Source organism: Anolis carolinensis, chromosome 3, assembly GCF_035594765.1.
Source record: "Anolis carolinensis isolate JA03-04 chromosome 3, rAnoCar3.1.pri, whole genome shotgun sequence".
NCBI lineage: Eukaryota > Metazoa > Chordata > Lepidosauria > Squamata > Dactyloidae > Anolis > Anolis carolinensis.
The window spans coordinates 117,662,825-117,686,988 of NC_085843.1; the positions used below are offsets into that span (position 1 = coordinate 117,662,825).

At 40.4% G+C, this 24,164-nt stretch overlaps 1 protein-coding gene across 9 annotated transcripts in view; it reads left to right on the top strand.

The window, feature by feature from the left end:
• Positions 1-24,164, top strand: part of ccdc138 (coiled-coil domain containing 138) — a 52,675-nt gene that overhangs the window by 2,965 nt on the left and 25,546 nt on the right. For 3 of the 9 annotated variants that reach the window (XM_062975412.1, XM_062975413.1, XM_062975414.1), the window contains exons 2-10: positions 2,427-2,487; positions 4,650-4,782; positions 4,942-5,060; positions 12,669-12,844; positions 12,928-13,086; positions 13,994-14,113; positions 17,193-17,270; positions 17,355-17,465; positions 19,679-19,837. In XM_062975412.1, coding sequence (XP_062831482.1) covers positions 2,427-2,487; positions 4,650-4,782; positions 4,942-5,060; positions 12,669-12,844; positions 12,928-13,086; positions 13,994-14,113; positions 17,193-17,270; positions 17,355-17,465; positions 19,679-19,837 — 1,116 coding nt within the window. Of the gene's footprint in view, positions 1-2,426; positions 2,488-4,649; positions 4,783-4,941; positions 5,061-12,668; positions 12,845-12,927; positions 13,087-13,993; positions 14,114-17,192; positions 17,271-17,354; positions 17,466-19,678; positions 19,838-24,164 lie in introns of those variants that run through there. The other 6 variants (XM_062975416.1, XM_062975417.1, XM_062975418.1 and 3 more) reach the window with 4 other exon arrangements.

Below are 24,164 nucleotides of genomic sequence, written 5' to 3' on the forward strand. Positions count from 1 at the left end.
AATTGTAGTTTCCAGCCATCTTCAAGGGCAGCCCCACATAGAGTGCATTGCAATAGATCATTCTGGAGGTAACTAAGGTGTGGACCACCATGGCCAAGTCAGACTTCATGAGGTACGGTTGCAGTTGGCGCACAAGTTTTAATTGTCAGCGCTGAGTCCAGGAGGACCCCCAAACTGCAGACCTGTGTCTTCAGAGGGAGTGCAACCCCGTCGATCACAGGTTGCCACCCTATGCCCCGATCAGCCGAGCGATTGACCTAGAGGACCTCTGTCTTGTCAGCTTGTTCGCCCTCATCCAGCCCATCACAACTGCCAAGCACTGGTCCAGAATCCGAGGGGCTTCCTTGGATTTCGGTGGAAAAGAGTAGTAGAGTTTCGTGTTTGTAATTGTTTCATGTCTGGTATTCCCGTTTTCAGTGTTGTTCATTATTTACTGTCCTGAGTTTTTAAATACTGGTAGCCAGATCTTGTTCATTTTCATGGTTTCCTTCTTTCTGTTGAAATTGTCCACATGCTTGTGAATTTCAATGGCTTCTATGTGTAGTCTGGCATGGTATTTGTTAGCGTCTTCTCAAATAACATGCTGTGCCCAGGTAGGTTCAGCAAATGCACCTGCCAACAAAGGATCCCCCCAGGCAGGAATCAGCCAGACCTCAAAGCTGCAAGGCTTTTTGATGCTAATCAAGGTAATTTGTTGCAACATTCACACTTGCCTCCAACAGACAAGAGTTCCTTCTCCCACCCTGGACCTTACACAGATATATAAACCTCCTTGGCTTAGTTTCCAACAAACCTCACAACCTCTGAGGATGCCTGCCATGGATGTGGGCAAAACGTCAGGAGAGAATGCTTCTGGAACATAGCCATACAGCCTGGAAAACTCACAGCAACCCAGTCATTCTGGCCATGAAAACCTTTGACATCAGCAAATAAATGGGTCCTAGATCAAATCAAGCTTGATTTTTTTCCTAGAAAGGAAGACTAAAGTTAGACTGCTGTACTTGGACGCATCATGAGAATATAAGGCTGACTGGAAAAGGCAATGAATAATGCTTAATAGAGCAGAAAGCAGTGAGACAAGAGTATGACCACATTCCTGATAGATAGACTAGACCAGGCATGGGCAAATTAAATCCCGGGAGCCGGATGGGGCCCTTGGGCGCTTACCTCAGTTTCCTCCTCATTTTTCCCTGTCCTCTTGGCATAAAGCCGCTGCGTCACACCACATCCTTGTGCAGAAAGGATGGGGGAGGAAGGCACACAGCTGCTGAAAACCCTCTGGAGTGCTCTCAGCTACCACATGTCTTGCCCTCCTCCTAGCATAGGACGGTGTGAACAGCCTGTCCTTATGCTGGGAGGACAGCTTGAGAAAAGACACACAGTGATTGAGACCCTCCGGGGTGCTCTCGGACATCACCTGCCTCACTCTTCTCCTGGCATAATGCCGAGAGGACAACCCAAATATTGAGGGAGGAGAATCGGGGCAGTCACAAATATGTCTCATTTTCCTCCCAGCATATTGATGGGGTGAGCAGCTTGGTCCTTATGCCAGGAGGACAACCTGAGAATGACCCACCCCCTCCTGGCCCTGCCCTCTCCCAGGCCCTCTCCCTCCTGGGTCCATCCCACTCAGTGTGTGCCTGGCTACTCTCTTTCCAACCCAGCCCTCAGCCGGGCCCGCAGTGCAGCCCCAAGGCAAAAAAATTTGCCCATGCCTGGACTAAACAGACAGATAGGTAGATTCAATCAAAGATGTCCACAGCCCTGAGTCTGCAAGGCCTTAGGTCTGCTAAAGATCCTGTGACTTAGAGCCATTCATTCATAGCATCATCATAGATCAAAGTCAATTTGATGGCAGTTAACAATAAAAGCTAGCTTAAGGTTGCTTACTTGATCAAAAGGGAAGATGTTCATTTTTGCATCATTCTCAATCAACTTTGGTTGTCTGTCTAAGGCTCGTGACCTGTCAACACTCCTTCAGTCTTCTCCATTCAGTTGGGATTGGTAGTTGCTGGATATAATGTAGTTTGTGGTTGCGTGAGAGTGACTATTAAAAATATGCCTAGATAATACTATACCACATACTATATATACTGTATTGCCCTGATATTAATATTGAAATACAGTTATTAAAAGCAAATTAAGACTGTCTTAATTTGGTTAATTAATGTAACACAAATTATTATGAAAGCAGCTTTTTGAATGCAGTATTCTTTAGTTTTTTGCCAGTTGCTTGGGTTCTGGTTAACTGAGAGTCTAGTGTATTTCTAACAATATTGGTTAAATATTTTTGGGAAAGATTCTTGTTCTCATACTTAAACCAAGATACTTTATTGCAGTAGTGCAATAAAACAAAGAAGTTGGACTTGAGATGTGTATGTGTAGATATCTAGATATATAATTACAAATTGTTCTTGTTCTTTTAGGATTTTTCTCCAGATATAAGTCATGCAAAAAGTAAAACTAGAAGGGCCCTGCTACCTGCAGGTAAGATTTGTACATTATGGTCCTGTGGAAGGTGGGTCAGGCCTTGCCATGTTTGCCAGCCCAGTAGCCCTGAGCAGTTTGGTGTATACTTCTAGTAGATCCCTCAGTATCAAAATGCTGTTAGTATGCTGTTGACTGTAAATGGGAGGCTGAAGAGTTCCTTCCCTAGCAGTCCCTTCAGACCTTTCACACTTACATCGTTATAGTATGTAGATGATCTACTTAACTGATTTCATCTTAGAAAATTGTGGGATTTTCAGTTTTATTATGTATTTAGAAAAGTTTGACTGGGAGCTCTAACTTTCCCTTAACAACAAATTCTGAGATTCCATAGAATGCAGCCATCGCAGTTAAAGTGGAATTAGTGCTGCAATTATGTACTGAGAAAAGTGGTGTTCTCTAGATGTGGTAAAGTATAACCGCTATTGGTCAAAGCATGACTAGGGGTAATGGGCGATAAGAGTATTTGACCATCTGGATGACTTGAGGTTGTGTTTGTTTTTTAAGCATTTGTTCATCGCCTCTCAGCTGCTCCCAAGATGATAGCAACAAATAAATGCCAATAAAAACATTGATTTGAAACAGATTTAAAACACATTTTAAAACAAACATATTTATAAACATCTATAATTGAAACTGTTCTACTTCAGTCTTTAAAATCTGGAGCAGAATATTCACCTCTATACCACTACTAAAAAAAGAACTTCATCGCATGTCAAATGTCCTGTTTCCAGGTCTGAACCTTGGCCAAGACAACAACCATTATATCTCAAACATAACAATGTGATATTATTATGCAGAGATCAAAATCATGTCCTGAGAATATAATTGCTTATTGTAGTCTGGTGCTTCACAGAGATTATGCCCTCTCAGGTTAGGTGATGGATTTCCTCTATGTATATGAGGCTGAAAAACTGAGTGATAGCATCACTCTACTTCAGTTGACTCATAATAGGTCTCCTGCTGATCCCTGGTTTGTCTTGTATGAAAGCACACATTGGTATTCCATGAAAAGGTCAAGATATTGAATTTCACTTTTATCATGCAAATGCAGTCTACAGTTTGATAAATGCATATTTAATTCACAATTCATGCATGTTTCAAGATGATACTGTATCCCAATTCTAGATAATTAATAAATAGAAATACTACAAACAAACATTTTTAGAATGAGGCGCCATCTTAAAATCAGAAGCAAACGTTTATGTGTAATATATGTTTGCTTGTGGAGAACATAATCCTGCTGAAATAATGGGGATTTGCTCCCAAATAATGTCTTGGATCCCAAAATGTGGAAATTCTGGGAAGCAGAAAGAGTTTAGGTTTCCTTCCTCTCACCAGATCACCAGAACCTCTCGAAAAGCTTCTCTGTAGGGTCAAGGAGGCCTTACTGAACAAGACAGAGATTGATCTTTGCTTAAGAGCCAGCAAATTATTCCAGATCAGACAGAAGTCTGTCTATTTTAGGATGATTCACACTACACCAGCCCTCCATATACTACCCCATCAAAAAGGAGGCTTTTTGAGTTTCAGGGTGATGGAGAAATCGTGCTACTGTTGTCTCCATTGAGACTCTCCCACCAATAGAATAGCATCTGTTAGGATAGATTTCACCTTCCTCCTGCAGCTCCACGCAAACCTCTAAAATGTGTTTCATGGGTTGTGAGACTCTCCAAAGTGAATTTAGATGAACCCTGGTCATCTAAGCTGAAGGAGGGAAAGAGAAATATGTGTAGCATGAGTGGAAGTCTTATCAACCTCGTTTTCCATGATCTTCCTTGACCTGGATTTCCTATTTTTTGCTGTTTAAAAATAGATCTTTCTGTTAGAAAATGTGAGAAAAATGTTCTTTGTAAAATACTGACATTAGAAAACTAATTGGATCTTTATAAACACATGATTTAGTTTTAACAGTAACTTTTGGATGGTTCATGTTGTTATTCTGTTTGTGTCCTTCATATACATCTCAATATAGAGGTTTGTGTATTTCTATTTGTGGGGCAGGGTCCATATATGACTCAGGATTTGGAAAAACAGTTCTAGATGTTGCATAATTTTAAATGTTCCTTAAATGGAGGCTTGCTAAAAGTTATACAGTACTTGTATTTCTGGATTCATGCCAATATGATTTTTTGGTTCAGCTCTCAGTTGTTTTTTTATAGGTGAAGCAGACAGTTCACTTGATGATACGATAACATCTTTACTCATAAATTCCTCACAGCCAAATCAATCTGAGAGAAAGTACAGTAAAATACAGTTTTTGGATTCTTCAAAGAATTTTAAAAACTTGAACCGGTAAGATAATTATTTCTCTATTTGTGGACCAGTCTTCCCCTTTCCAATCATTTTCCTCAACATGATCTGGGATCAGAAAATATTACTGCTTATTTCTGATGATGTTAAAAGGGTTGGATATTCCAGCTTGTGATTATAGTGATCATTTGTGTTTATTAGGCTGGGTGATGTGTTGGATTCTCTGTGTGATTCAAACCAACTTGACATAGAGCCAGGGCTCAGTGGAAATATTCTTGGAAGTAATGAAACTCAAAATGGAGGTACATATTCAGAAACAGGTAATTACATTCTTATTCCTAATACAACTCAAATGAAATTTGTTATGATTCACTTGTTGCCTGAGTCACACGCCTCTTGTAATATACATACGTGCAGGAAATCTGGGCTCCATTTTTATGCCCCAGGAACCAGTGGATTTCCACATGGGCTATTGAAAAAATAAGACCCCCTCCCCCCCAAGAAAACCCCAAAGTAGCCACACTCCACTTCTACTTATACAGTATAGGGAGGACTTTAAAAGTACCATATTTACTTAAGTTTAAGTCTCACCTTTTTTGGTTAAATTATGTTGCCAAAATTGAGATACATATTAGATTTGATGACACATTAGAATTGCATGCATAAATCCACCGGAAAAGACCCAGAGGAACACTGAGGCCAAAGACAGAGTCAGGGCAGTGAAAAGAAGCTGTTCCTGCTGATGGCAGCCTCGTGGCTTGGTGGAGGCTGTAGGAGGAGTATGCCAATCATTCCTGCCACTTAGCCATGAATTTTGGCTCCTAGGTGGCCCTTGGGGTCTCTCACCCACACCCTTAGGCTCAGTCCCAGGTGGTTCCCCACTGGCCTCATTCATGAGGCCTTCAAAACCTCCTCCTCAGCCTGATGGAGAGATGTGGCTTCCCAAATAGTTTTATTCATACTGCATGCCTCTGATGCGCTGATGACTGCACTGTTGGTTGCATTACATTTGAGAGTAAATCATTTTTTGTATTGTACACCTTCAAAATTGAGGGGCACATTACATTTGATGGTGCATTATACTCTATTAAATATGGGTAAATTGTTGCATGTGGAGCATCTCTTTTGGCCAGAACATTTATTCTGGACCCTTTGAGGGACACAAAAACATCTCACAAGGCCACCTATAGCTCTCTGGGTTCAGCTTATCTGCTGCTGGTGTGTTTCTTAAACTGAGTGTGGGCTTGGCTCCTGTGGTCAAAGTCTAACTGTTGTGTGACTGTTGTGTTGAAAGACAGCCAGGTACTTAAGTTGATTGACAGCAGGCATTGTCCCCTGTTAATTGAGTTTCTGGGAAAGCTTTATTTGCTAGTGTCGCACGCGCCTAACGGCCTAAAAAGACACCTTTACTAACTAACTATCCTTTGCAGTACATACAGGAAACAAAACAACATAAACAAATACACAAAGAGGTGGTTTGGGCAGTCTGCACATAAAGTGCGTGCATATTACTTAACTGTACAAATATCCCACTTGGCCACCACACTCACCAAGAGATGCAGCAAAAGCAAAACATTCCCATCACATGCACCAGCTGTGGCATGTTCCGCTTTTTCACACAAAAACTAGTCAACTACATCTGCTCCAAATGCAAACAGATCACTCTGATGGAGCAGAGGATCCAACAGCTCGAGCACTGTATTAAGACCCTTAAGGACATTCAGGCACTCGAGCTCTTCTTGGACACTGCACAACACGCTGCTGTAGATCTGCAGCCTGCATCACACCAACACCACCATGACCATGATCAGGAACCTTATGGGGAGATCAACTCAAAGGTAGGCAACCCTCAGGCTTGGAAGGAGGTCACCCATAGAAGGAGACACAGGACCAGACAGCCTCCGCAGAACTCCTCTGCTCAGCTGGATTTACACAACAGATTTGAAATTCTTACATCATTAACATACAATCAGGAAACACATCTTGTGGAGGACCACAGTTTCTTAGATACCACTCAGTGGGCCACCCTTGATCAATGCGCAGGGGATAGCCCTGACGGGGACAGTTCACACTTATGTAATCATGCAAATGCTCCATCCCCAATCGTAGACCAGGAGCAAGCAACAGGAACATCCTTGGGAGAGTAATGGGCTCTCGGATGTATCTCAATGGATTGTCATTGATGAATGCACTGGGGATGTTGAGAAGGAGGACAACACTTTACACCTACATGATTCACTTCAACAGGAACACTCTTCAGGGGACATACACACTGTCTTGCACAAAAGGGACCCTGTCAATCCTCAAAGGAAACAGGCTTGGTAGTAGGTGACTCCCTCCTTAGAGGAATGGAAGCCATCATTTCCATACCGGATGGGATGGCTCGAGAAACATGCTGCCTCCCGGGGGCAAAAATACACCATATCACTCAGAGGCTCAGCAGGCTCCTAAAGCCCCATCACCCTCCCACCTTACGTTGATTCATGTAGGTACCAATGACACCGCTAGGCATACCTTTCAAAAGATCACAAATGATTTTCGAGCTCTGGGAACAAAGCTAAAACTGTATAATGTACATGTGATCTTTTCATCCCTCCTCCCCGTTGTAGGACACGGCTCTACAAGGGCCGGAAAAATAGTACAGGTCAATAACTGGCTCAGAAAATGGTGTCAAGAGGAGCATTTTGGCTTCCTTGACCATGGTCTACTCTTCCAAGAGGATGGACTACTGGCAAGTGATGGGGTGCATCTCACACAAGTAGGAAAACATCTTTTTGCACACAGATTCACAAACCTCATCAGGCGCACTTTAAACTAGATCCACTGGGGGAGGGGAACAACAGCCTGGCGAACACTATTATTACCCACGACCACATGTCTTTACACTAATGCTCAGAGCATGGGAAATAAGCAAGAGGAACTCCAACTCTTAGCACAGCACCACACATACGATGTCATAGGCATCACTGAAACCTGGTGGGATGACTCCCATCACTGGAATTTAACCATTGAGGGCTATAACCTCTTTCACAGAAATAGAACAAAGGGGAGAGGAGGGGGAATAGCTTTATATGTCAAAAACAGTTACGTTGCAGAAGAAATGCAGGACTGTAATCCGGGAAACCAGCTTGAAAGCATCTGGATAAGAATCAAGGGAACCGGGACTCAAAAAGATCTTGTCGTGGGTGTCTACTACAGACCTCTGAGTCAGGATGAAGGACTTGATGAAGCCTTCTGTCAACAGCTGACCAAACAGGCACAAAGAAGAGATATAGTAGTCATGGGCGATTTCAATTATCCTGATATCTGCTGGAAAACAAACTCAGCCAACAAATTCCTCACTTGCCTTGCAGACAATTTTATGGTCCAGAAGGTAGAAGAGGCAACAAGGGGATCAGCAACTCTTGATCTAATCTTAACAAATGTGACCATGTGCTCCTGCAGTTTGCAATACAAAGGAATGCTGAAACTAAGACAAGTCAAACACGCATTCTGGACTTTAAGAGAGTTGACTTCCAAAAAATGAAGGAATTACTGAGTGGCATTCCATGGACGCCAATATTAAAAAACAAGGGAGTTAAGGATGGATGGGAGTTTTTCAAAAGTGAAATACTCAAGGCACAAATGCAAACAGTGCCAACAAAGAAGAAAAATAGGACAAGTGCAAAGAAGCCAGAATGGATGTCCAAAGAACTTCTAACTGAGCTAAAGCTCAAAAGTGACATGCACAAGAAGTGGAAAAGGGGAGAAATCACCAAAGAAGAATTCAAACGTATAGCCAACACCTGTAGGGAAAAGGTTTGCAAGGCTAAAGCGCAAAATGAGCTCAGGCTTGCCAGGGACATAAAAAACAACAAAAAAGGCTTTTTTGTTTACGTTGGTAGAAAAAGGAAGAACAAGGAAGCGATAGGGCCACTGCAAGGAGAAGATGGGGTAATGGCGACAGGGGATAGGGAAAAGGCAGAACTGCTTAATGCCTTCTTTGCCTCGGTCTTTTCACAAAAAGAAAGCCATCTTCAACCTCAGCAACATGGAATGGATGAAGGATTGGGGGAAATCCAACCCCAAATAGGGAAACAAGTTGTCCAGGAACACCTGGCCACTCTAAACGAATTCAAGTCCCCAGGGCCAGATCAGCTACATCCAAGAGTATTGAAGGAACTAGCTGAGGTTATTTCAGAACCACTGGCAATTATCTTCGAGAGTTCTTGGAGAACGGGAGAAGTCCCAGCAGATTGGAGGAGGGCAAATGTGGTCCCTATCTTCAAGAAGGGAAAAAAGAACTACCGAAACAATTACTGTCCAGTCAGCCTCACATCGATACCAGGCAAGATTCTGGAAAAGATCATTAAGGAAGTGGTCTGCGAACACTTAGAAACAAATGCGGTCATTGCTAATAGTCAACACGGATTTACCAAAAACAAGTCATGCCAGACTAATCTGATCTCTTTTTTCGATAGAGTTACGAGTTGGGTCGATACAGGGAATGCTGTGGATGTAGCGTACCTGGATTTCAGTAAGGCCTTCGACAAAGTCCCCCACGACCTTCTGGCAAACAAACTAGTAAAATGTGGGCTAGACAAAACTACAGTTAGGTGGATCTGTAATTGGCTAAGCAAACAAACCCAAAGGGTGCTCACCAATGCGTCATCTTCATCATGGAAAGAAGTGACAAGTGGAGTGCCGCAGGGCTCCGTCCTGGGCCCGGTTCTGTTCAACATCTTTATTAACGACTTAGACGAAGGGTTAGAAGGCACGATCATCAAGTTTGCAGATGACACAAAACTGGGAGGGATAGCGAACACTCCAGAAGACAGGAGCAGAATTCAAAACGATCTTGACAGACTAGAGAGATGGGCCGAAACTAACAAAATGAAGTTCAACAGGGACAAATGCAAGATACTTTACTTCGGCAGAAAAAATGGAAATCAAAGATACAGAATGGGGGACGCCTGGCTTGACAGCAGTGTGTGCGAAAAAGACCTTGGAGTCGTCGTGGACAACAAGTTAAACATGAGCCAACAATGTGATGCGGCAGCTAAAAAAGCCAACGGGATTCTGGCCTGCATCAATAGGGGTATAGCGTCTAGATCCAGGGAAGTCATGCTCCCCCTCTATTCTGCCTTGGTCAGACCACACCTGGAATACTGTGTCCAGTTTTGGGCACCGCAGTTGAAGGGAGATGTTAACAAGCTGGAAAGCGTCCAGAGGAGGGCGACTAAAATGATTAAGGGTCTGGAAAACAAGCCCCATGAGGAGCGGCTTAAAGAGCTGGGCATGTTTAGCCTGCAGAAGAGAAGGCTGAGAGGAGACATGATAGCCATGTACAAATACGTGAAGGGAAGTCAGGGAGGAGGGAGCAAGCTTGTTTTCTGCTGCCCTGCAGACTAGGACACGGAACAATGGCTTCAAACTACAGGAAAGGAGATTCCACCTGAACATCAGGAAGAACTTCCTCACTGTGAGAGCTGTTCGACAGTGGAACTCTCTCTCCCAGGCCGTGGTGGAGGCTCCTTCTTTGGAGGCTTTTAAGCGGAGGCTGGATGGCCATCTGTCGGGGGTGCTTTGAATGCGATTTCCTGCTTCTTAGCAGGGGGTTGGACTGGATGGCCCATGAGGTCTCTTCCAACTCTACTATTCTATGATTCTATGATTCTTCATTAGTCTATTGAAGAGTATTGTGGATCACCTTTCTTTAGAAACAATTTTGTTCACCTACTTGGATTTTTTTCTGGCTGCAGCCGTGACAATAACTGCCCTGCTTTCAAAGCAGGACAAAACCTTTCCCCAGTTCCCCACAAAAAGGGATGAGCATTCATTTGCTCTGATGTTAGAAACATCTCACAACATAGAATTGGGATGGTATATGGAAGCAATCCATTGTCACATGAATTACCTTGTGATCGTCCAGAGGAGGGAATCATGTTTTTCTGCATTCTTTACTATAGATTCCTCCTTCCCTTCTTCAGTTTTTAAAAATCCTGCCTGTTGGCATCAGCATTTCCAGGATGCCCTTCATTTTCTGAATTTATTCTCATCACAGTATTCTGTGTCTAAACTTTCATATTCTTGCTATTCTGTATCCAGTTCACTTGCCTTCCGCTTTTCCATTTCAAAACAACAAAACAAGATTTTTCTACTTTATTTCTTCTTTCCACTTTTGAGTAGTAGTTTGGAACAAGCTGAAGCAACACAAGAGAAAACTAAATGATATGATAGAAGAAGCTGAAAAGCTCTCAGTTGTTTGCATTAAACTATATCCCAACAGAGCCACCCATAATAAGAATCTAAGGCTAGATCTACACTGCCCTATATCCCAGGATCCGATCCCAGATTATCTGCTTTGAACTGGATTAACTGCCATATATTCTGGGATAAGCAAATAATCTGGGATCAGATCCTGGGATGTATATCGCATTTAGAAGGAGCCTGTGTTGAAAGCGAAATCAAAATTGTGTGGGAAAATATATTTTCTGAAAACAAATTAGAAAGAGTGTCTGAAATATTTTTCCTAAGCCTATGTGAGATCTAGTATAGTTTGAGTATTAGGACATGGCTGCCAGTCGCTGGCAAAAGGGAAGTTGCGTGCAGTGGCTCATTGCACCTCGCACACCCTCACTCCTTCCCCCATCATATGGTGGGGACAGGACAAGGTGCATTGGTGCTCTGTCCCTGTCCCCATCATATGGAGAAATAGAGAGGAAAGTGCAGGTAGCTCAATCGAAGTTACCCGAAAAACACTTCCCTCTCCATTGTGGAGGAGGAAGCGTCTTGAAGTTCTTCCCCTCCACTTTGGAAGGAATATGGATGGGGCTAAGCCAGCATCTGATGATGCTCGTCAGGGTCCGTCAACAAATGGAATGAAAAAAACTCCGTGTGAAGAGGCCCTTAGACTGGTCCTCTTGAAAATGGGATCAAACTTCTCCTAGGCCATGAAAATCCACAGGGTAACTGGACAGGCCATATCTTTTCAGTCTATGAGGAAGGCAATGGCAAACCTTTTATGAACAAAACTGGCAAAAAAAAAAAAACTCATCATAATTGCCATAAGCCAGTAATGAAGATGTGGAACAACAAAAACAATGACAAGCTTGTGTCCTTTAATGTAATGCCCACACATCATAAGCTTGGACTGGTAGTTACATAACTATTTATACCCATACACAAACAAAGCACAATTTCAAAAGGCCTAAGTAAGCAGGACCTAAAGCTTGTAACTTGTTAATGTCCTGGATTTTCAACTTTTAATTATTACTCTCAGGCTAATGAAGAGTAGTGTTTTGCCATTTGAGATGGCTATAAGTCTAATTTTGGCTAACAACTCAGCTATCTTCATGACACATAAGCATTAAAATATGGACACACTTTTTGGTTCTTGCTCTGTTCTTTGGATAGACATTGCCTCCTTTTCAATGTATAGAATAAGTGGGTAGGCTACTGTTGTGCTACTGTGTATTTCTTTGGAATTGTTTTTATAGTGTTTCCAAGCTGTGCAGCTTTTATTTGTGTTCTGCTATTTTGTTATGGATAATTACCTTTTTTATTTCTAATTTATTTTGTGATAAGACTTGTTGAGAGTAAGGATATAAACCCATGAAATAATGAAGTGTTCAGGCATTTGTTTCACAGTTGTTATTGGCATAGACTTTAAAAATATCTCTTGCTCTTACAATTTGTTTCTGCATTCTCTGAACACTGAATTTCACTGCTTATAAAATATGGTTAAAATACTAATCATGTATGACAGGTAGAAAGGATAGTAATTGTGTATCAAATCAGTAGCCTCAATTGTTTTAATATTTAGTCATTTGCTACCATGGCAACATATTTTTGTTATTACAGATATCTCCCCTTCTCCCCCATAGTGAGCTTTTTGAAATTAAAGGAATTATTTGCTGGGCATTTATGCTTCTGTTTTTACCTCTTAGATATTACTCTGCCTTCAAGTTTGACTGTGGCTACATGTGATTATGATAGTGGTGGTGATGAAGTTAAAAAGAGTGTGGACATTAATAAAACAAAAGAATTAATTGGGAAAAAACTGATACCATCTCACTTCAGTCAAATTTATCATGAATTATCTATCATATATCAGAAGCTGCAGGTAAAATTTTTAAATGATTTAACCATTTGTTAATTATTTTAAAATAGATCACTGCAGTATTTTATTGTCTTGTTATGATACAGCAAGAAAAACTAACTCAGCAAGAATTTGCTTTGCAACTCAAAAAACAAGAACGCTTCTTAGTTGAACGAGAAGCCCGACTTTGTAGACATGAAGCTGCCTTGACCAAAATAAGAGATGTAGAAGAGGAAGCTCGCACAAAATTTCAAATTATGAAGGAGGTATAGTTTTGTTCTAAAATTCTTCTAAACGTAAAACTTTCTAGCTAGTAAGAGCTAGGGATTTTTTTTCTTTTTCTTTTTGCTAGAAAAAAATATCCTAAAAGGTATTGATAGCTATTTGTTGTCCTATTGGCTCAATTGTTTTTATCACATGAGAGTTTATCTCTGATTCAGAGCTGCTTTGTAGGCATGGATTGTCACCCACAATATGAACATTATACATGCAGATAGTGGTACCGTGTGGCCAAGGAATCAGTCCCTTTCATTGTATGTTCTTCACATGCTGAATTTTTAGAACAAAAAAAGCATACTTATCTCTAAATTACTTTCAGATAACAGTACAGTGGGTTCTTGATATCCAATGGAGTTTCATTTCAAGATCAGCCATGCATACCAAATCCATGATTTTGGGAGAGTGTATGTGCATAAAATTAGCATAGTACACAATTAAGAAGTTTCTGTTTATGACACTCAAAATCAAATGGTAGGAATTGCCCTGATGAAAGTGCTGAAAAATATAGAGTTAGGTTGATGTGAAATAGATAGTATGTATTGCTGAATAATTCTTAGATTACATGAGGCAGCTAAAATGCTAATATGAAAATTTGAACTTACTGCTTTACACTTTTGTATGATTTGAAAAAAAATCTGCTTAATTCGACCATCTGTTAAAGGTTAATCAGTCTAGCTGCCATATAGTGATGGCCAGTGCTTTGGCAGATAGATGTACTTCCTAGGAAAATATATTTCTCCTCATCCATTTTAAAGCTCTTGGTTTCACATCCTGTAAAGAGTTAGAGAGTGACACACATATGTGCAGAAATAGGGGCTGAATTTAAAATGGTTTGGAAAACAACTTGTTAATCCTGTGAGGGCTTTTTTAAAAAGTCCTTCATTTTGTTTTTAGCAACACGAAGCTGAAACTCAGCAGTTATCTGAAGCTCTGAAAGAAAAAACTAAAGAAAACAAAAGGCTTAAAACATCATTTGAAACTTTAAAAGAACTGAATGATACTTTAAAAAAACAGGCAAGTACAATTTTAGATACTCATGCATTGGGATTTGTAATCCTATAAACTAGGTGCTTTTGAGAGGTTTTGTAGTACTGAGTTGTTGTGAATTTTCTGGGCTGTATGGCCATGTTCTAGAAGCATTCTCACCTTACACTTTGCCCACATCTTTGGCAGGCATCCTCAGAGGTTGTGAGGTATGATTTTGTAATATTTTAACAGGTGACAGTGTATGGGCCTAAATCATATTGCTGATGCACCGAAAAACTACTAGGACAACAATGTTGGATTTCATTATGTGCAAATATTAGTGGAAAACACTGTTCCAAGCTGAGTACTATTCTGGATACCTTCCTGCAATGAAGTGAGGCAGGGAGGAATCCTTTTAATTATTATATATTTAACTATCCCACCATACAGTTGCCACCAAAATGTAAAGATGTCTGGATGATGATTTTATCACCGCTGCCACCAATTATGGAGATGTCAGGCAGAGGATAATTTATTCTTTTTAATTCTTATTTACTTTAGATGGTATCGTTGCTTATTTTAGAATATGAGTGTGACAGAGACTTAGATGGTTTAAAGAACAAAAACAAGTTTATTTCATGTACAAAGCTTAGTGGTTTCAATAATTTCTTTAAGGCACTTAAATAACTGTTACAATTAGATGTTGAGGTGTTCCAACTTCCAAAATACTTTCTTCTCTCAGAACCAAACTATAAACTGATCACTTGGATCTACTGGGATTACTTCCCCTATTTCACAGCCTCTACAAATAACCCTAAACAAGTCACCCAACTTGCTTAGTCTGGCTCTACTAGAGGTCTGCCCCCTGGTTTCCTTAATCCTGGAACCAGTGTCTTCCCTGTGACTAAAAATCACAGACTGAGCTGGGTTTAAAACATTCCCTCCTTTTCTTTTCCAAATGACAGTTGGCTCCGCCCCCGTTGCTATGGTAACCTGCCGCAGAATGCTGAGCTGGTTACCTTCCACCACTATAATCAACTCCAACACTCACCCACTTTAAACATAGCCAAACATGACTTCCAAAACAAAATCAAACAAACATGTCATCCATAAATCAAAACAAAAACACACACTCCTTTACACTTCCTTACATAAACTAAAAAAAAAAATCATTTCCTGTAGTGTTGTGCCACATTGGATTTAGATCATGATCTTCATTATCTGCTACTGATGTTCTGTGAGAAACTGTGGCCAGCATTCAAATACAATTCACACTACTCTTCATATACGAGGGTTGAATGAAAAGTAATGCCTCCACCTTCGTAACTCAACAGATGGCAGTACTGGTATGCGGCAGGTACTGGCTCGTTCATTAGACTCTCCTCTACAGTTCCCTTTGGCGGGAAGTCTTAGCATTGAATGGTTGTGTTGTTAAAGTGCGGAGTATGGAACCCTGCACAGACGGTCAGTCAATGTGACTTTAGCAACGTGCAGTCATTGAATTCTTGACAGCAGAAGGTGTCACCTCAAAGGAGATTCATCAGAGAATGCAAGGTGTTTATGGTGATTGTGTTGATGTGAGTACTGTGCATCGTTCAGTGAGTAAGTTTAAAGATGTTGAGGTGGGAACATCTGACTTGCATGACAAAGAGTTGGGCGTCCTGTGACGGCAACCACAGAGTTTCACAAGCAAAAGGTTAACAGATTGATTCAGGACGATCGTCATATCACTCAAGGAGAAATGTTAAGCATATTCGGCATTTCACAAGAACATGTGGGTCACATTATTGTTTGCTTGGCTATCGGAAGATCTGTGCACGATGGGTATTGTGAGACGCTGGTTGTAGAAACAGTGTCGACTTCTTCCGTGACAGCTTCAGAAAACTTGTTCATCGTTGGCAGAAATGTATCCAATTGTCTGGTGATTATATGGGAAAGTGAATAGTGGTACAGTAGAGTCTCACTTATCCAACATAAACGGGCCGGCAGAACGTTGAATAAGCGAATATGTTGGATAATAAGGAGAGATTAAGAAAAAGCCTATTAAACATCAAAATAGGTTATGATTTTACAAATTAAGCACCCAAACATCATGTTATACAACAAATTTGACAGAAAAAGTAGTTCATTACGCATTAATGCTATGTAGTAATTACTGTATTTACAAATTTAGCACCAAAATATCACAATGCATTGAAAACATTGACTACAAAAATGCGTTGGATAATCCAGAATGTTGGATAAGTGAGTGTTGGATAAGTGAGACTCTACTGTAGTTAAAGAGCACATTCTAAGGATTATTTCTGCGTTTGATTTATTAAAATATTCCCATCCAAACCAAAGTAACAAAGGTGGAGGCATTACTTTTCATTCAACCCTCGTACGTTAGTAATCTTTTAAAATATTTCTGCTTTCAAGTTTACAAATGTGTGTTTTCATTGAAGTGCCTTAATGTTTTACATGTTTTGGCTTTTGCTTTTCTCTGTAAACTCTGCTTTCAAATGATCACATAGCAGCATTGGATAGGAGTGCATGTGTGTTCACTATATCCATTATGTGAGGCTTAATGCAGTGATTCATAAATGTGGGTCCCCAGATATCATTAGACTCCCAATTTCCAGAACTTCAAGCCAATTTGGGACCAGGTTTGCAAAGATAAGAACCACTAGTTCAGAAGACATTTGTATGTCTATAAATACACACTTGGAAAGCTTCAACCCAAAATGTGAAAGCATCTACCTTTCATTTACCCATCTTTAAAAAAACAACAGGGTATGTTCAGCCTGAAATAGATGATGTATATCAAAACTTTAAACTTGGGGTCGATTTGCTGGCAACCTGTGCAGGGAAGGAATGGTTAATACCACCTATTTGATTTGTGAGGCGTTGGGGGGTTGCGGGTTGGGGGTGGGGTGGATATGGACCCATACCTACAAGGTATATGGACCTAAATGATACCTTAAAAATATCTGCAATCTGGGACTTTTTAGATTAGAGATATAAAACCCCAAATCACCCCATTGTGGTCCACCAATTCAGGAGAAAAAACAAGAGCCAACAGAATATATTCTGCCAGGGATAGCGATACCTGTTTCAAAGTTTGGCTTATTTTTCTCCCCTTTTTTAGTTAAGTGATGTAAGTGAACAGAATAAGAAGCTAGAAGTCCAATCTCAAAGAGTACAAGCTCGTTTAGAGAATTTGCAGGTATGATATAATTTTGTTTCAAATAGTTTATCAACTATGCAATAAACTATTCTTACAGATTTTCCTACCCACTTGTCCTTACAGAGGAAGCATGAATTTTTATCAATACAGAAGTCCAAAGGAACTTCCCGCACTGGCTTAGAGCTTAAAACTGTCAAACCAGAAAAAATGATAGCACCATCAAAATCATACAAGGTAAAACACATACTTTTCAAGGACTGTGCTCTCAACTAGGTTTTCAAAGACTTAAAGGAGTTCTGTTGTGAAACCAGAGTGGTTTGTTCAACGTGAAACAAGCCACTCATTGAAAGTTAAAAGGGGTTTCTTGGACTGAATATCGGACTGCTTATATACATGTAGAAATGGTGGGTAGGGAGACAATGAATTTTATTATGGAAGAGAGTTGAAGTTAATTATTTTAAATGTTCTTACCAAATACATTTTCTTCCAGTTTAATTAAGCGGAAATATCACAAGTTTATTATTTTAAAATGTATTTTAGATTGTTCTTATTTATTTACGGAAATGCAGAGGTAGGGGAACAATCAGAATCTTGAATTTCTCCATGGAAGATATTGACTATGGTTGAATGTGGAAGAAAATACAAGATTTGTTTTCTCAGAAGAACCTGCATCAAGGAGAACTAGAACAGGGGTTTCCAGATGCGTCCCTCCAAGGTCATTTAAAGTTTTGGGCCCCGCCCTAAACTTTAGACTTAGGGTCACCCCTAATTCTGAAACAACATGAAGTTATACACAACAACAACAATCCTAATTAACAAGAAGCTTAATTCAGATCTGCCAAAAGCAGACCCACACTTCCCATTGAAATACTGTTAAGTTTATGTTAGTTAAAATTGTTCTTCGTTTTGAATATTATTGTCAGGCCTTGAAAGATCTCGGATACAAAAGCAGGCTCACAAAGATACAAAAGTTGGAAACAACTTTTTTGATCCTTCTTACAAAGTTGAAAAGGAAGCTAGTTCTGACTAAATACCGCCAAAACACTACTATATCAAACAAACAACCCAAGGCCCCCCTTCTACTCTATTCCTAATGGCTAACATACCATTCCCAGACAGCAAGCAACAAATCACGGCTCCTTCTGTCGCACCTCAGAATAGTTCACCTTGCTGTAGACACCAAGCCACACACAGAAGATAGTCTTTTGTAATTTTATTGAACAAAAGCAGAGTATGTATAATATCAAAGCAGGCAGAAATATAGTTCCAAAAGTAGTTGCAAAATAAAGTCAATAAATCCAGTAATCCATAGACAAGAAGCAATAGTCCATTCCCAAAGATATCAAAGTCCACGGGTTACAATGATTCATGAACAGTAGAATTTCTAAAGCAGAAGCAGCATGAAGACATAAACCATCCACCCTGATGAAGCGAGGATTTGCTTTGACAGAGATTTGCCTCTCAACACACCATTTTTAAAAACAACCCAAAAATGCATTTCTTTTCCCTTCAGTGGCCTCCCATTTCCCAGCTAATCTCAGGCTTCGCCGAGGCATTCCTTTCCATTGCAAACGATCCGCCCGAGAGAGCAACGGGGCCTGACTTGTCAAGGCCAAACAGCTCGTTATCATTATCTTGCACTTGAACAGGAGCCTAAGACAGATCAGGCTCATTATTTCCCATGGGAATGCTTCCTTGGTTCTCATCCGTAACAGGCAGTTCATCCACAGGCTGCACCTCTGGACCAGCCTGTGTTTGAACTCCATAGTTCCCCAAGACATCATCTTGAAATTCATCCTGCATCCCATCAACTGACACCTGCATCTGTAAACCAAAATCCCCTTCCTCATCTTCACTCTGACACTGCTGCTGAGTCACAACACCTTCCTCAGTCCAGATGGCTGTTATCAGTAGCCAGTTCCTTTACTCCCATTTCAATTAACTGGCATGGTATGAACAGGTCAGCTTGTTGGGAACAGCTGAGATGGGCACATCCTGACAATTATATTGTTCTTTCATGCTTTTTTGCACTACAAATAAGGTATATTCAGTGTGCATAGGAGTTTGTTCATTTTTTTCAAACTATTGGCCAGCCCCCCAAGAGTCTGAGGAACCATGAACTGGCCCTCTGCTTAAAAAGTTTGAGAACCCCTGTTCTAGAGAGAGAAATCTCAGGAGGAAAAAGAACACATTTATTTTCAGAAATAGCTTTGCTTAATATTTCCTTCATACAAATCCAGTTGGGGAAAATGTTCCTTTTTCAGACTGGTACGGCAAAATCATCCATCGTCAGTCTTCCATTCCATTTCTATTCAGCTGAGGCAGGCCTGATGTGTGTTGTAATGTAGATTGCACAAATTGGTACATGTAATAGATAATCATATTCTAGTAGCAAACATCTTCTAATAAACCTGTCATGCTTGCTGTTTTGCATGTTACATTTGCAGGTACCTTTTAATTCACACATCTATGACCTTTTAACTGTCTTAATGGACTGGATTTCAGATCAGCACCTCAGCAAATTGATAGTAGAGGAAGCGAAAGAAGACACTCACAAATTATCAGTCACTTCCAACAAACACTATACCCAGGAAAAGTGTATCAAGGTAAAGTTCCCTGCTCTTGTTTCAGAGTTGATATTTTTCTGCATATTTGGGGTCTAATATGTCTAATGATTTTTGGTTGTCCATTATCCAAAGCTTATGTACATTTGACAGACTCAATGTTTGGTACAACTTCAAGCATATCTGATTATGTGTCATTTGCATTTCCATTTATCCACATTTGGATGTGTTCCTAGCGAGGGTCAGATCTTTCAGATAAATGATATCATTGTAGTATATAATATCTACAAATATTAATATTAGAAAAATAATTATTTCTTATGTCTCAACTGCAACCCAAAGCTCATTTTTCTGGAAGTGGGGTCTTATTGAATGCAGTGAGACTTCCTTCTGACTAAATGTACAGAAGGCTAAATTCAATTTTCATTCCATCTAGAGTTCTCCCAATGAAATCAGTGGGATTTACATTACTGTTGATTAATATATCATATTCATTTCTGTGAATATTCTTTAGTTGTGACTAATATTTTATTTATCCTACAGATTTATGCTGTGACTTCAGTGTAGACAAAGATATAAATATGTATGTAACCAACCTTTGGGTTTCTTAGATCTATTTCTTCTACATAATTAAGCAGAACAGGTCTATTCATTCTGTTTATTTTTTTAAAAGTTTTTAAAAATATGATTATATAGTTTAATTTGGTTTTTATGTTGCTATTTAGTACATTTTTAATTTGAAAGTCACCTTAAGTCCCCATCTTGAGAAGAAAATTGGATATAAATAAGGTGACAACAGCATCAGCAACAACACCATAAAAATAGTAATGTTGAAATTGCTTTCATTCAACATGATATTGAAAAATGAAAGAAGCAAATGAAACAGTTGATTGTATATAACTCATGTACTAAATTTTAAGTATTTTCTAGGTTGAATGAATAAAACATTTGTACTCACTTTGACCAAATCTTGTATGAACATATACCATTTCTTGTTATTCGAAGTAAAAACTGTCATTTTTAATACCCGAGAGATTTAATCCATTTTTTTAATTTTTAAAAACCCTCCTTTTTCCAAAATGTGATGGAAAAATTGTTTTGTTTTGTTTTTTAAGTGTACCCAGTGCTCCAAATTGGGTTTGGGATTGACTCAAAGGGCAGAACAAGTTTCAGGGAAGTTGCTTCTAGAGATTGTTAGGCAAGCGTGGTATAGTCATTTTTTCATGTACAGTCGCTTTTCCAGCCCTAGGAAAGAAGATGTCCCTATGTACATTTGAATAAACCGTACTGTAAACACATACTGGAGTGCTTGCTGGAGTGTCAGTATTGCAGATTCTCTCTTCAAGATAACATCACAATCACTTATGTTATTAGTTTGTCAACAACCTTCTTTATGTGATCCAAGAATATCCCTCCTGTGGACTGTCTTAGCAGTAGGAAGCATTTCACAAAACAGCAGTTCAAGAGATAATTAAGACACTTGCACTCATGACAAGGGACCTACCCACAGACCTCTGTCTGGTCTCGCTGTTTGTTAGCCTGCTGCTACTTGTTTTTGGGTAACTGCCTCCAGAAGTAAACAGAGCTTTTACGCCAACAGCAGCTGACTCTTGCACATTGTTCCTACTTCATCTTGGCACAGAGAAAATATACAGTCAATAGCAACCACTTTCTGTGATTGGTGGTAATTTCTCCTTTCCTAGTTGTGTTTTCAAAACCTCAACTATGGAAACCAATGTACCATAATTCATTGCATAATAGTTGCCATTGCGTAATAGTTGCACCCCTCTATTTTTGGGGCCCTCGTGTTGCTATTTCTGTTTTCCTTACGTAATAGTTCCAACCTTAATCTACTGGTCCATCTTCTCACCCATCTGCCTGCCTGCCCATAGAACCACCTGCCCACTCACTCGTCCATCACTCACTCATGCACCCATCTGCTCGCCCATCCACTTGCCCATCCACAAGCCCGCTTTTCCATGTCCACACACACTCGCTAGGTTGCCTATCCATTTGCTGATCATCCCCTTCCAGAAATGCCGCTTGAAGTGGCGTTCTTAGAAGGGGTGGTCAGGTGGGTGAGAACTGCATTCTTGGAAGGGGCTGGCCAAAGAATAGATAAGTGACTGAATGATTGTGTGCCCTTTCACTCAATCACTTACCCACCCACGTATTCAGTGGTCCGTCCATCCGCTGACCATCACCTACCTTATTATTATTATTATTATTATTATTATTATTATTATTATTATTATTTTATTGTATGACACAGCAAACAAGATAGATATGCTGGATTTCGTATCACAAAATCACAAGTCAAACACTTCCCAAGTGTCTAGGACTGTGTGATGTATTTTCGGATGATGCGTGCAGATCCCAGTAGGGTGGCCTTTTGCAGTTGCAGATCGTAATTTTGTCAATGTCTATTGTTTCCAAATGCCGGCTGAGATCTTGTGGCACGGCACCCAATGTGCCCATCACCACCGGAACCACCTGTACTGGTTTCTGCCAGAGTCTTTGAAGTTTAATCTTGAGGTCCTGATAGCGGCTGAGTTTTTCCTGTTGTTTTTCGTCAATGCGATTGTCACCTGGGATGGCAACATCAATGATCCAAACCTTTTTCCTTTCCACAACTGTGATGTCTGATGTGTTGTGTTCCAGAACTTTGTCAGTCTGGATTCAGAAGCCCCACAGTATCTTTATTATTATTATTATTATTATTATTATTATTATTATTATTATTATTATTATTATTATCAACACAACGACGTTGTATGGCACAGCAAACAAGATAGATATGCTGGATTTCGTTTCGCAAAACCACAAGTCAAACACTTCCCAAGTGTCTAGGACTGTGTGATGTATTTTCTGATGATGTGTGCAGATCCCAGTAGGGTGGCCTTTTGCAGCTGGCAGATGGTGATTTTGTCAATGTCTATTGTTTCCAAATGCCGGCTGAGATCTTTTGGCACAGCACCCAGTGTGCCCATCACCACCGGGACCACCTGTACTGGTTTCTGCCAGAGTCTTTGAAGTTCAATCTTGAGGTCCTGATAGCGGCTGAGTTTTTCCTGTTGTTTTTCATCTATGCGACTGTCACCTGGGATGGCAACATCAATGATCCAAACCTTGTTCTTTTCCACAACTGTGATGTCTGGTGTGTTGTGTTCCAGAACTTTGTCAGTCTGGATTCGGAAGTCCCACAGTATCTTTGCGTGCTCATTTTCCAATACTTTTGCAGGTTTGTGATCCCACCAGTTCTTTGCTGCTGGGAGGTGGTACTTGAGGCATAAGTTCCAATGAATCATTTGGGCCACATAGTTGTGCCTCTGTTTGTAGTCTGTCTGTGCAATTTTCTTACAGCAGCTGAGGATATGATCAATGGTTTCGTCGGTTTCCTTGCACAGTCTGCATTTTGGGTCATCAGCTGATTTTTCAATCTTGGCCTTAATTGCATTTGTTCTGATGGCTTGCTCCTGGGCTGCAAGGATCAGGCCTTCTGTCTCCTTCTTCAGGGTCCCATTCGTGAGCCAGAGCCAGGTCTTCTCCTTATCAGCTTTTCCTTCAATTTTGTCAAGGAACTTTCCATGCAGTGTTTTGTTGTGCCAGCTGTCAGCTCTAGTTTGTAGTGCGGTTTTCTTGTACTGGTTTTTTGTCTGCTGTGTTTTGGGGAGTTTCTGATTTTTTACTTCAATCAAAGCAGGTTCTTCACTTTGCTTGACATATTCTGCCAGGGCATGTTCTTCTTCTTTGACTGCTTGTTTTACTTGTAAGAGTCCTCTGCCCCCTGATCTTCTAGGCAGATATAGCCGGTCAACATCACTGCGAGGGTGCAGTGAATGATGAATGGTCATGAGTTTTCTTGTTTTTCTGTCCAAATTGTCCAGTTCCACCTGTGTCCAATTTATAATGCCAGCAGTATATCTTATGACAGGTATGGCCCAGGTGTTTATGGCCTTGATGGTGTTGCCTCCATTGAGCTTGCTTTTGAGAATTTTTCTGACCCTTTGTGTGTATTCTTTGCTGACCACAGTTTTCACATGTTCATGCTTGATGTTGTCCAGCTGTAGTATGCCCAGATATTTATAGGCCTCTGGCTGGTGACACTTTATTGTTTGGCCATTGGGCATATTTATGCCCTCACTTTCAATGATTTTTCCCTTCTTCAATGCCACTGTCGAACATTTGTCCAAACCAAACTCCATGTTGATATCTGTGATGACTCATGGGCCATGTAGTCCCGTTCCTGGTACTATTGAGGCAGATGAAGAGGAAAACTTGGGTTTCCCACCGTTTCAGCCAGAATTGGAGCCCTTGCAGCTGCAAGATGTTTGCCCACAAGAAGTCAGCCAAACAAGCCTTGAGCAGA